Source organism: Sarcophilus harrisii, chromosome 5 (genome assembly GCF_902635505.1).
Source record: "Sarcophilus harrisii chromosome 5, mSarHar1.11, whole genome shotgun sequence".
In the NCBI taxonomy this organism is placed as follows: domain Eukaryota; kingdom Metazoa; phylum Chordata; class Mammalia; order Dasyuromorphia; family Dasyuridae; genus Sarcophilus; species Sarcophilus harrisii.
In genome coordinates this window covers 163,742,563-163,755,502 of record NC_045430.1, presented here as the reverse complement: position 1 = coordinate 163,755,502, position 12,940 = coordinate 163,742,563, and the positions used below count along the sequence as shown (strand labels likewise).

At 31.2% G+C, this 12,940-nt stretch overlaps 1 protein-coding gene across 1 annotated transcript in view; it reads right to left on the bottom strand.

The window, feature by feature from the left end:
• The window catches only part of CFTR (CF transmembrane conductance regulator), a 198,144-nt gene that overhangs the window by 60,419 nt on the left and 124,785 nt on the right, over positions 1–12,940 (bottom strand). The window contains exons 16-18 of the mRNA XM_031938868.1: positions 6,378–6,415; positions 5,581–5,825; positions 3,211–3,290 (exon numbers count right to left, since the gene is read on the bottom strand). Coding sequence (XP_031794728.1) covers positions 3,211–3,290; positions 5,581–5,825; positions 6,378–6,415 — 363 coding nt within the window. The remainder of the gene's footprint in view (positions 1–3,210; positions 3,291–5,580; positions 5,826–6,377; positions 6,416–12,940) is intronic.

The following is a 12,940-nucleotide window of genomic DNA, read 5'->3' as shown; positions in this document are numbered from 1 at the left end:
GAAAAAAAAATCTACCATAAAAGAGATCCCAGGAGGAAAACTTACAGGAATATCATAGTCAAGTTTCAAAATTCCCACATTAAGGAAAAAATAATTCAAGCAACAACAAAAGAAACAATTTCAAAACTACAAAAATTTCACAAGATCTAGCAGTTTCTACTCTAAAGGACTACAAGGCTGTCAATCTTAGAAATATTTTGGGGAGCAAAAGGACAAGAATAATTTACCCAGCAAGATTGAGTATAATTCTGAATGAAAAAAATGGACATTTGACAAACTGACTTTCAGGTAATTGTAACAAAAAGACCAGGCCTCAGTGCAAAATATAATATAAAAGATCCAGAAGAAATATAAGGAAAACATTAAAGACTAATTATAATCATCAAGGTCAAACTGTTTATATATGAAAATGTTATCACTATTCTTAAAACTGTCATCATTACTAAAATAGTTTGAAAGAAAGGTTGGAGCTGAATTACATATGATAGGATGATTCAAAAAATAACATTGGATAGAAAAAAGATAAAAAGGAGAAGTTTTATCATAAAAATGGTGTATGAAAGGAAGAACTAACAGAAGAAGAAAGTCGGGGTAGAGGGCTAGTAATCTAGAACTTTACTCTCATTTGGCTTGAAGAGGAAACAATATGTACATTTGGAAGGGTGAAGAAGTTTTCTGAATATGTAGAAAGGTGAGAAAACTGGGAGTGGAGGTGGGGGAAGGAGTTTAGAGTGGGTATGGCCCTTCATCCACTATTTCAAATTGTCTATATTGACCCAATGTTGTGTATAAAATTAAGATGCCTGATTTAGACTGCTACAGGCTTCCCCTTGTAGCCTTCAGTTTTGCCTCATTTATAGCAAACACATGTACAGAATAAGAAAGGATTCTAATGCATTAATAAGATCAAAAAGTGAAATCTTACATCCCATGAAGAAAAAAAAGAGTTCTCTAAGATTTTTTTAGAATAATCAAGCATAGATACCTCAATATTAACCACGACCTCTTCCTATCTTCAAGGGCATCAGTATAAAATAACCTTTGTTTATAATGATGTTTCAGCAATAAAGGGTAAATTATGTTCAGTATGTTCTGTTTGTTAATGAAGGGAAGTATATAATACATTTTAGATTGACTTTCATTTTTTATTCGAATATGATTTATGAAAGGCAGCATGGTGGTAGATAGCATGTTGAACTTGGAATCACGAACAATTCTAGCGCTTCCTAGTTTTGTGAAGGTCACTTCAACTCTCTGGCTCTCAGGCAATTCTGTAAGGTGTACTTACTAAACTGTTGATTAGTTATAATCTCTTGGAGCAAAAGCCTATATTATGGGAAATTTTCTGCCCTAAGCATCAAAAAACAAAAACAAACAAACAAAAATTCTTCCAGAGACTGACATAGCTCTAGTATAATAATATAATAGCTCATATAATTCATGCTTAACAAATATTTATTGATAGAATGAATGAATGGATGAGAGTAGATAAAATGTAACTCATATCAGTTATAAACCAAAGATAAGAATAAGAATTACTGGAAAGAATATGTCACACACACACACACACACACACACACACAGAGAGAGAGAGAGAGAGAGAGAGACAATAGGTATATTTATTTATATAGGTATAGGAGCCATTATATGTGTTTAAAAGTGTTATTTAATCTATAAAATACTTATCTAACAGTAACTTCCCCCATAGAAATTTTAAATTTAGTTTAAATTTAAAACAGCCTTACAGTATTTCAAAAAAATGATGAAAAAAAAAAAAAAAAACACAATTGGGGGAAAAAAAGGCCAAAGAAAGTTGAACTGAATTAATACTATTGCAACTATGCCTCAGGCTTTCATGTGCCATATTCACTCAGAATTGGCCATGTGTAACTCTGGAATAAGGAACAAATTGCCAGAGCTCAGAGACCAAAAAAAAAAAAAAATTCACTGAATTGCTTTCTGGTCTCAAGAAATCCTTTAGAAGACTCCAATAGCTATTGTTATGAGTTATAACTTTAAATAGAGGAATCTGTGTCAAACCCAAAACAGTGTCACTCATTTGGAACAGGAAATTCATTAGATTGTTTGCTTTTTTCAGTGTGAGGCAAACTGACCTTTTGATTATTTTGCCTCTAACAATGTGCTTTCTGTATACATATGCATGCTTTATTTCTCATTTTGATTTGCTGTCTCCTTTCTAATACATCAATATGAGTTTCTTCTTTTTTTTTTTTTCCTGATATGCTTAAGGGAGGCAGCAGTTAAGAGGGAATAGGAATGCATCAACCGAGAGAATGATCACATCCTTTTCTATTTGTTTTCACTGCAGATGATTATAGTTGTGGCATTTATGATCTTAGATAATGATGGTGAAATCCAGATAGGAAGCGTTAGTCATATGTGTGTCCAAAGCCAAGGTTATCAAATGATGTCACAGCTGACGTTCTGTAGCTTATAAGGATCTAATGTGGTTTCCCCAAAGCAGCATAAGCTTTACACAAAATTGTGAGGTAGGAAAACCTAATCTTGGACAATTGCCCACCTCATCTTACCATGCTCCCACCTTTCTCTTCATATATCTTTCATTCACTTCTACCCCCATTTCTAAATCCCTCAAAAGCAGTCTTCAGGGCAATGTTCTAAACTCTTGAATTTTCCAGCATCCATCTAAAACAGTGTGATTTTCCAAAATCTAAATGTAATTTTAAGATTTTATAACTTAAAATTGCATTAAGACTTTTGGATATGCTCTATGTTAAAGTGCTACCTTTTCCAAGAAAAATATTTACATTTTAAAAGGTTATTTTTCAAGGCATGATTCTTTAATTCCCTAAGAAGAACTCTCATTCTTTGAATTTCATCACTATGGCAAGGCTGTGCCAGAGATATCTTGGGTCAGAGAAGTCTTGTAATGTTTTTCAAAAATTATATCATAGAAGTAGCTAGCTATATTACCCAAGTATATTGTTGGCCCTCATCTCTTGGCGTAAAGAGTTAGTTGCTCTGACACAGAATTGATTTTTCAACTGTACTGTTTCTTTTGATTTTCCATTATCATTTTAAGAGTAGTCTTCCTTACTGAATTCCACGCAACAGAGGATACCTGAAACTCTAAATTAAATGTGAGTGAAATGTAATTAAACACTCAAACTTAAGCTTTTTTTTTAAAGACTAAGGCAAATTCTACTAGAATAAGGTTATTTTACAAACCTGGATAAAGTCAAATATTGTAAGTGGCAGAAGGTCATCTAGAATTGCTATATCTTTCGAAAAACGGTTCAGAATTCCACCTAAAGATCAAAAAAAAAAAAGGAAATAAATGGATTCAATGACTCAATTTTTGATTATCTTCAAAGTATAGAGATAGAAGCAATATGATTTTAGTTGAACTAGAACTTCAAAATTGTTGAGTGTTTTAAATAATGTTTACAGTATGATCTTGTGTCTTTAGGTATCTAAAGATAATCAATTTCTGTTAAGTTTCAGGGGAAAAATCTCTGACTACCATAGAACTTTATCTTTGGCCACAAATACAGTCTAACCATGTTCATACTCTAATTTGCATACATAGCTTAGTGTAACTGCAATGTACATAGTTTAATGAATTTAATGAATTAATTAATTAATTAGTGCATGCACCAGTGGCAAGCCTCTGAGAATTCCCAGGGCAGAAATTAATGAAATAAAAGGCCAAATATTTACTAATGGAGATTCTCCACAAATTTTGCTAAGTAATTATAAAAACACAAAGAAAAAAAATATCCACTGGCTATAGAACCAAGAAGACCTGGTTGGAATCTTTCCACTGACTTACTTACATTACCTGTTTAGCCCAAAGTGAATCATAAGATCTAAGTCATTTTCCTCATCTACAAAATGAGGATGACGCCTGTAGCACCTACCTGACTGGATTGTTTTGAGTATCAAATTAGATCATTTAGCACCTACCTGACTGGATTGTTTTGAGTATCAAATTAGATCATTTATATATATATATATATATATATATATATATATATATATATATACATACATATATATATAAAGTGCTTAGCATAAATGTCAATCTATTTTTATTCATAATATCAAAAATCAAAAAACATTATTCAAATTTTAATATACTGCCCTTTATCAGCAAAAAAAAGAAAATAGGACTAAATTAAAAGAGAGATTTCATTCTTCAAAATCCCCAGAAAAATTTCAAAATAGGTCAATTTAGGAAGTTATAATTTAATTTGATATAAGTCCAGGAGCATGCTAGATTTGCCTCAATCCAGCTTGTGAGAGCTGACTGCTAAACAGTATTTATACAACAGAAATCAACAACAATACAAATGAAGACTTTTTTTGTTGTTTTATTAATTGTCTAGATTCAATAAAGTGATGAAGGAATGGTAATAATGCAGATTAAAATTAAACGTGTCTAAGTCTTTTTTTTTCAGAGAGCTGGTTAAATATTAACCAATATTAATTTGCACCTGTCTAATTAGGTTCCGATACCAATATAAATAAGTACAAATGGATATTCACTTGTTTATAAGTAGACTTCAAATTTATAAGGAATTCAGGCAGGTGGTAAGATATAGTGAAAAGTTAATGTACAGTAAAAGCCAGAAGATTTTGAGTTCTGGTACCACTCCTGCCATAGAGACTAATGATAGCTATGTTTGAATAACTCTGAATAAATTACATACTCTTACAGCTTTGAGTGTGTTAATTTGTTAAATAAGGGAGTTGTAACTATGTAATCTTTAAAATTCCTTCAGTCTCTGATATTTTCTGGTTCATAAATAGAGAATGCTGAAGTGCTTGTCTCTCTAAGGTGTAGTTTCCAAATCATTCAGATATGGATGATGATTTTTTTCTTACATATTTCACTGGATTGTCAGAAAGATCAGACAAGCTAATGGGAAGATATCAAAGTCCCTTAGATATGTGTCTTTATGTGGGCCCTAAAAACATGAAAGTAAACAAGATCTGAATGCAAATTTGAGAGAGAAAGACTGTTTTCTGGTTTTTGTTCTTGGATTTAAAATGGCTGTTTAATATTAAACAAGGCTTTTCCCTCTTTTTTAGGTTTCTTTATAAAAATGAAAGTCATTATTAAACCCATTTTATAGTTAAGAAAACTGAAGCAAAGAGAAATTAAGTAATTGGCTAACAGTGGCACAGCTAGTGAGTACCTAAACCCAAGTGACCCTGTCTTTCTGAATTCAGTCCTACTACTTTCCACTGAGCGATCTAAATATGACCAAAAAAAAAAAAAAACCCAACAATAACAACAACAGATTTTTGCTCTCATGACTTCAGTGATGTGATGTTTTAGCAAACTGTGATAACCTAATTGTCAGATGAGACACAATCCAACCTAAACTTTGAATGTGGTAAAATCTTAGACAAACAAATATAGATATTTCCTTTTTAAATGTATGCTATTGGGCACTAGAGAGACTGGATCAAAAAATGTGTGTTTCAGTACAAATGCATCATAACTTATAAAAAGCAAACAAAGGACACGGGTCCCTGGGAATCAATAGTTTCATTTCATACAAAAGACAGTGCATTCTTTCATCAAAGTACCTGCTTTCAAAGTGCTGAGGGTTGACATAGGTGCTTTCAAAATGGAGCATAACATTTTGTGATGCAGAATTTCGGAGACTGATATTAGTGCATGCACCAGTGGCAAGCCTCTGAGAATTCCCAGGGCAAAAAATGTGTCAGCTACTCCCACATAAATATAAAACAAATAGTAATTGCTGGTGTTGGTGATAATGACTGCAAAAGCATTATTGGACTCATTTGTACCATTTCCTTTAAGAGAGGTCCTGTAAAACAAAGATGAAGTAATTATTCAGCAAATGGAGATTCCTCTTTGTTTTATTCTTCCAAAAACATAACAATATGATTGAGTTTAATAGATCCCAAAAATCTTACTTACTAGAGAAGGTGAAATTCTAAGATTTTCAGAGCATGTGTATACCACATAGTCAAAGCAAGTCAACTTTAATTTTTGAGAAAAAAAATTAAAGCAGGTATAAAAGATTACATGTTTGAAAATCTTTTTTAAAAAGCACAGGCAAAATTTTGCATTTGAATTGATTCCCAGAGTTGTTACTGAATCTTAGAGAAAACTAGGTACAAATCTATTTTTTATGGATGATAGGAGATGGACGTGATAAAGTCTTTTCTTTCTCATTAGAACTAATTGAGACCCAGACAGAGAGAAAATATAAGATAAATCAGCATAACTTTGAAACAAATTTTATTATTCCTCTACTGCTTCACAAAAAAGAGTAAGTGTAATGCATAGTAAAATGATTTGAAAGATACAAAGATACATGAGAAATAAGACAAAATTTACAATATAGGATACTCACTCATTAAGAAGCCAAATTCCAATCAAAGAAATGCCTGCCTGCAACAGGACAACAAACAGTTAAAATTTCCCCTGCCAAAGAGTGTTCTTTTCAATATCCTCCATTCCCAAAAAACACATGCATTTTTGTTTTGATATGTTCAGCAGCTGTAATATCTATCCCAGCACCAGAATACCCAGTGAAAATACATTAAGGGAATGGAATTCAAATTACACCACGGTAAAATACCTTGTCATGTATTCCCTTCAATCAAAAGAAAATTCACTGAATCTAGTTTATGAATGGGAAAAATCACTTTTTACTCTTTTTTTCATTAATGAGTCTGCAAAAGCTCACTCATGGTCATCAATGACATTTTCCATATGAAGCATCTGAATATAAAGTTTTGCAAAATTTTGTCAACATATTTTTCTTATTTTTTTGCCTTTTCACTTTTTATTGGGAATGTGATAGATGCTAACAAATATGATCATTTCCAATACTTAATGGAGAACAGAAACAAAAGAATATTATAAAAGAGACTTCCTTGATTTTCTTCATCCTACTCATAAATTAAGCCTAATAATGCCAATATTGCCCTGCTTGTCTGTCTCTGATCTTCTTTATGTTATATTCTATGCACTTTATAAATGGTTTATTCATATTTCTATTTTTCTTCCTTTGTAGGTGAGTGGGGGGCAGGGAGCACCACAGAATTTTTAAAAGAGAATTCTGTAAACCACTAAAGAACAATTGCTGAGAGCACTTGCAACTGAATATTACTAAGTCCTGATCAGTCTAATAGAGTGACAGAATACTCCTCACCATGACTATAGAGACTTATATAAGAATCCTGCTTAGTTGCTGTTAAGTACTGTATATTTTACACAAATTGATGCTTGATTTTATTACCTAAAAAGTCATCATTTATAATAAGATTAATATTCATAAAGAGAAATAAAAATTCTAATTGGAGAGAAAGAATCCACAGTTCTTTAGAAATCTATCTAGGAAGATAAAATAGTGATCCTGATACAATGGGCATTGGTATGGAAGTCTTGGGAGATTGCTAAATACAAAAAAAAATCTATTCAAGTACAAATATCCCTTTTTTGGCAGGCATGGAAAATACGAGAATAATATTTGCATTGCCAGCTTTACAAAATTGCTGTAACGAAAGCTCATTGTTAATGTTAATGTAGCACATAACTATGATTTGTTATCATTTCTATTTTATAGACAAGAGGACTAAACTAGATAAGAAATGTTGAGTAATAGAGTAAAATGAGAACTATTACACAACTAAAACCAAGTATTGATTTACTTATACATACTTTTATTTATACCTTCTGTCTGGACTTTCTCTCCCAATCTTCAGTCTTAATTTCTCATATTTTTATCCGGATTTCTTACTATCACTTCAAACTCAATATGTCTAAAAAGTGAACTTCTCATTTTCCCTGTCCCTTGTCAAACTAGTTCATCATCCTGATTTCTATAAGGATACTGCCATTTTCCTAGTAACCTAAGTGCAAAGCCTATGTCTCCCACATCCTGCCAGTTAATAAGTCAGATCAAATCTTACTTCAAAAATTGTATATATATATATATATATATATATATATATATATATATGTATATATATATGAATACACAGATACATATATCTGTATATGTAAGTATGTGTGTATATGTATACACAGAGATCTGAAAACCTCCACCTACTGAAATCCCACCTATTTTTATAAATTGGTTTCTTTGCATTAAATAAAAACAAAACAGTGCAAATTATCACACCAAGTAGAAATGATCTCTCTATCTGGACTATTCCAGAGTTTTCTCTCTGCATCAACATTCATTCTTTCCTTATAACCTGATATTAAGTACTGTAGTTACCTGTATACAAGCCATATCCCCAAATAGTCTATGAAATGACTAAGGGGAGTAACCAGGTGTTTGTACATTTTTATATACCTACCTCATAGGCTCCACTACAGATGTTTGACATAGAATATCACTTAATAGCTATTTGTTGGATGAATGGTTGTATTTTATGTATTACATGAAAATTTTAAGAGGCTTAATTGCTTTCTTTGAAAAGCTCTAACTGTAGCAAGAAAAACAGGTATAAACAAAGCAAGATTGAGGAAAAGGGAGGAGAAAAGAGAAGCAAAAATGTAAAGGGAAAATATTAAGTTCAGATTTGTGATATCATCAGTATATGGAACTTCTGAAGTGGAAATTTCCTCTGTTTATACAAATTGAGCATCATTTGTATGTAACTTATGGTCTTCCAGAGCTATCTGAGAGTTCTTAAGGGTTCAATGATTTGCTCAAATTCACAGTTCGTAAATGTAAAAGGTAGCACTTGAATCCAGGTCTTTCTGACTCCAATACCACTACTCTATTTATTCACTGTACTACACTGTTGCTCAACTGGAAATACTAGAACGAAAAATTAATTGGACAAATGTTAAAATAACCAACTTACTTTTATAGAAATTTCAAGCAATTAAAATCAAATGCTAAAAATGAATCCCATTAGAACCAAATTCACTAACTGAAGTTACTGAAGTTATTGGATATTATTTCAATTAAAAGATTTCTACTAAAGAAGGATTTCCTAACCATTTTATTGATAATTAAGATGGAAGTACAAGTTACACATCAAGAAGGAAGCTATTAGAAAGTCTCTTGACAATATTGGAATAAGGAGAGACTTTAAGATTTATGTAGTCTAATCCCCTCATTTCACAGATGAGGGAAGTGACCACTCATCTTGTAAGTTGTATATTATCTCTACATAAAAGATTCTGCTTCTGTACTAGTGTAGAAGTACTAACAAAAATTTAGTGGCTCTCCAAAGATTTTAAAAACCTTTTATAATTTAAAATTGGATGTCTAAATAAGAAGGATTGAATGATAAGAGCCAAAGTCATAGAGGAGCCACTTTTTAAATGCTTGTTAATTTACTGATTAGAACACACTGCATCTTTACTAATTTTAGCATATTAAAAATGTGTTGTCATTTTATTGAAAAGAGAAGTAAATAAAGACTATATTTAAAGTAATGTAAAATCTAAAATGAGGTAGTAAAAAATGGCATTGATGTAGACTCAGGAGAAAAAAGGAGGTAAGAAACCAGAGGATCCATTTCATAAGGAAAGAAAAGTACTGTTTTTTGGGCACTATGAAAATAAATATGAGCACCTTAGGGCATACAACATGATGCTGTGGCAATGATTCAAATATGAATATGTTAATATTCAATTTCATCAATTGTCATATTGTCTAGGTATTAATATAGAGATATTTTTTAAATCATTCTAAGTTTGCATTAGAGAAAAATACAAAATTTTCATCAATGATCATAAATGGCCACAAATGTTTTCCATATAAGTCTGATGATCTTCTAGTAAACTAAAGTTATCTTAAGTAAATAGTAGTTTTAAAGTAGAACAAGTGTATGTCACTACCTAGAATATATTGAAAAAAGGCACAAAACCTTTGACCCATAGTGTCTACTAATAGGGATAAACCAAAAGGAAATCATCAATTAAAAAAAAAGGCTCTATATACACTAAAATATGTATAGTAGTATTTTTTTACAGCACCAAAGAACCTGAAACAAAATAGATGCCTATCTATTGGGGGAATGCTAAGCAAATTGTAGGACATAACTGCAATAGAATATTACTGTAATATAGGATAGGACAAAAATCAGAAAAGCTTAGAAGGACTTGTAGGAACTGATGCAATATGAAATAAGCAGTCAATAAAACTATACACACATTGACTCCAAATATGTAAATGAATAGAACAACCATAAAACAATTAAAATTAATATTGTGAAATTATAAAGAATAATTTTTTCCCCAAAGAAGACATATGAGAAGATACTGCCACTTATTTTTTTGCAGAGACAAGAAAGGAAGGGGAGGAATATGTGAACATTGCAAATGTTATCGGGTTTTTTGATTGATGTGTTGACCAATTTAGTTGAATTCATTTGTCTTTATATTTAAAAGAATTCTTTGTAATAAAGGATAGCTATTTGGAGAGGGAAGAGAGAAAGAGAAAAGAGAAAAACCTAAAGGGTATAAGCAAAAAAGATCTCAGCAAAAATTACTTTTTTAAAAATGAATATACTAAAAGTTATACCACGATTAGAAGCAGAATTTAAACTAAATACAATACAACTGTGAATTTCTCCCTTGGTGAGTTTCATAATATTTTAATTATATGAATTTATGGTAATATACCCAATAGAGAAGCAGCATGGCACTGTACACATGAGACCTGTCACCCAGTAGTCCCTGAAACATGCCAGCAATTTAATTGTAGGCAATTCATTTAACCTTCTGATACTTCAGGTGGTATACTGAGATGAAGTAATAGCTAATAATAAATAGCTAACAATTATATACTCTTGCTATGAGTTTGGCACTGTGGTAAGTCAAACCTGCATTGATAGAATTCCCTTATCAAAAGTTTGTTACACTAATAAAATCATAGGTTTGGTTAAAAAAATAATCTGCTAGTTTGGGAAACTGAAAAGAGGGTAATGCTAAAGATATTTATGGTTTCTATATGTCAATCTTATATTATCCTTAATCTCCCTTAAAATAATTATATCTTATGTATTAAAAAGGCAATATTCTTGAACAGATTACAACAGCCCTGTGTTATTGAGGCATTTGTGCATGATTTACAATTTCTTTTATGAAAGAACTCTATCATACTATTATACATATATATATATATATATGTAAAAAGATATAAATTACCCAATAAAAGAAGAAAGGAAATAAGTATTTAAATATCTACTGTGTGCCAGGCACTATCTTAACGTTTTTTATTAGATTCTCACAGCAACACACACTGCAAAGGTAAGTGATATTATTTTCCTTTTAGAGTTTAAGAAATGGAAGCAGATAAATATTCGATAATTTGTCTGAAGTCACAGATACTAAGTGGTTGAGGTCACATTTGAACTCAGGTTTTCCTGATTTCAGATCCAACACTCTATCCATTGCTAACAAAACTAAAATTATTTCTTCAAAATGCCTTTTAAGTAATAGAAATTTTAAAATTATAACAATAACTGAAATGTAAATGTCTCTTTTATTTGACTGGCTGTGTTTGACTTTCTTGGTAATAACTTTCAATAATTTAAGCTCATAAAACTTCTTAAAATAGTTTTAGGCAACTATAGTATATACATAAACATTTCTACATAATAACACAAAGCAACATTTCTATCTCAGTTCACCAAAATATCTTGATTTTTTTAGTTCTAAATAAAATTCATTTAAAAAATCAAATCCTCAGAATGCATTTTCAAAAGTAAAAAAAAAAAAAAAAAGAAAAGTTATTACTACCATATCTAAACCCACTATCTAGATTGAACTCGAGACACAATTTTTTTTTTTTTTTTTTTTTTTTTTTTTTTTGGTAACCACATTTTATAGATGAGGAAATTAAAGGCCAGGAACTTTACCAAGTTCAAACAGGTGATAAGTACCAGAAACAAGATTTTGAACTCAAGTTCTCTGGTGTCAGAATCAAAACTCTTTCTCCTATGCCATAATGTTTTTCTACCAGAAATAGATTAGCTTATACTTAGAAATCCAGCCTTGGAAATATGTAGATAGGAGCTTAAATCCTTCTGATATATCCTGGCTATGCACTGCAAGCAAATCCTTTATTTTTAATGTCCAAGAAAACAGTATTTCAGAGAAGGTGCAAACTTGCACTGGTAGGGAGAGTTAACTCACTTCCTAGTCCTTTTTAGCAATAAAATCATAGATCTGATTCCTACCCCAAGTAAATCCACAGTACAGATAATAACCTTAAAAATGCAAGTACTTGAGAATCCAGACCTAAGTCACAAGCAAAATTTCAGACATCATTGTATTGTCTTGAACAATATGGAGTGCTCTTTTAAAAGATGCTTAAGTTCAAACCAATGGGACAAAGTTGTGATGAATATATACATATATGTGTATATAAAGATATATATATATGTGTGTCTATATATATATACCCACATGTAAATAATCAACACATTCTTTTCTGACAGCTTTGCTTTACATCATTCAATGAATCGCAACTTACATAAGTTTCTTAAAAAACTTAAGAACAAACATGACCTTTCAAACAAGGAGTTTGGGCCATTAATAACTTTGAAGTATTGGTTTGGAATTTACTATGTCAGAGGGCTGGGTTCAATTCATATTAATGATGATCATTTGGCAAGACTGTCCAAGATTAATTACATGACTTAAGTACCATTTTTTTTTTCTCTTGGGCAACTTCTAATTAATCATTTCTTGAAAGAGAAAAACCTGCCACAAATACCTGGCTAGGGAGCATTTGGTGGCACAATGTATTACAAGGTTAGGCCTAGAGGCAGAAAGATGTGATTTTAAATCTGAGCTTAGATGTTTACTAGTTATGTGACCCTAATCAAGTCACTTAATCTCTATTTGTCTCAGTTTCCTCATCAGTTAAGTAAGCTGAAGAAGGAAATAGCAAATCACTTCAGTATCATTGCTAAGAAAACCTTTCAAGGTTCCTGACAG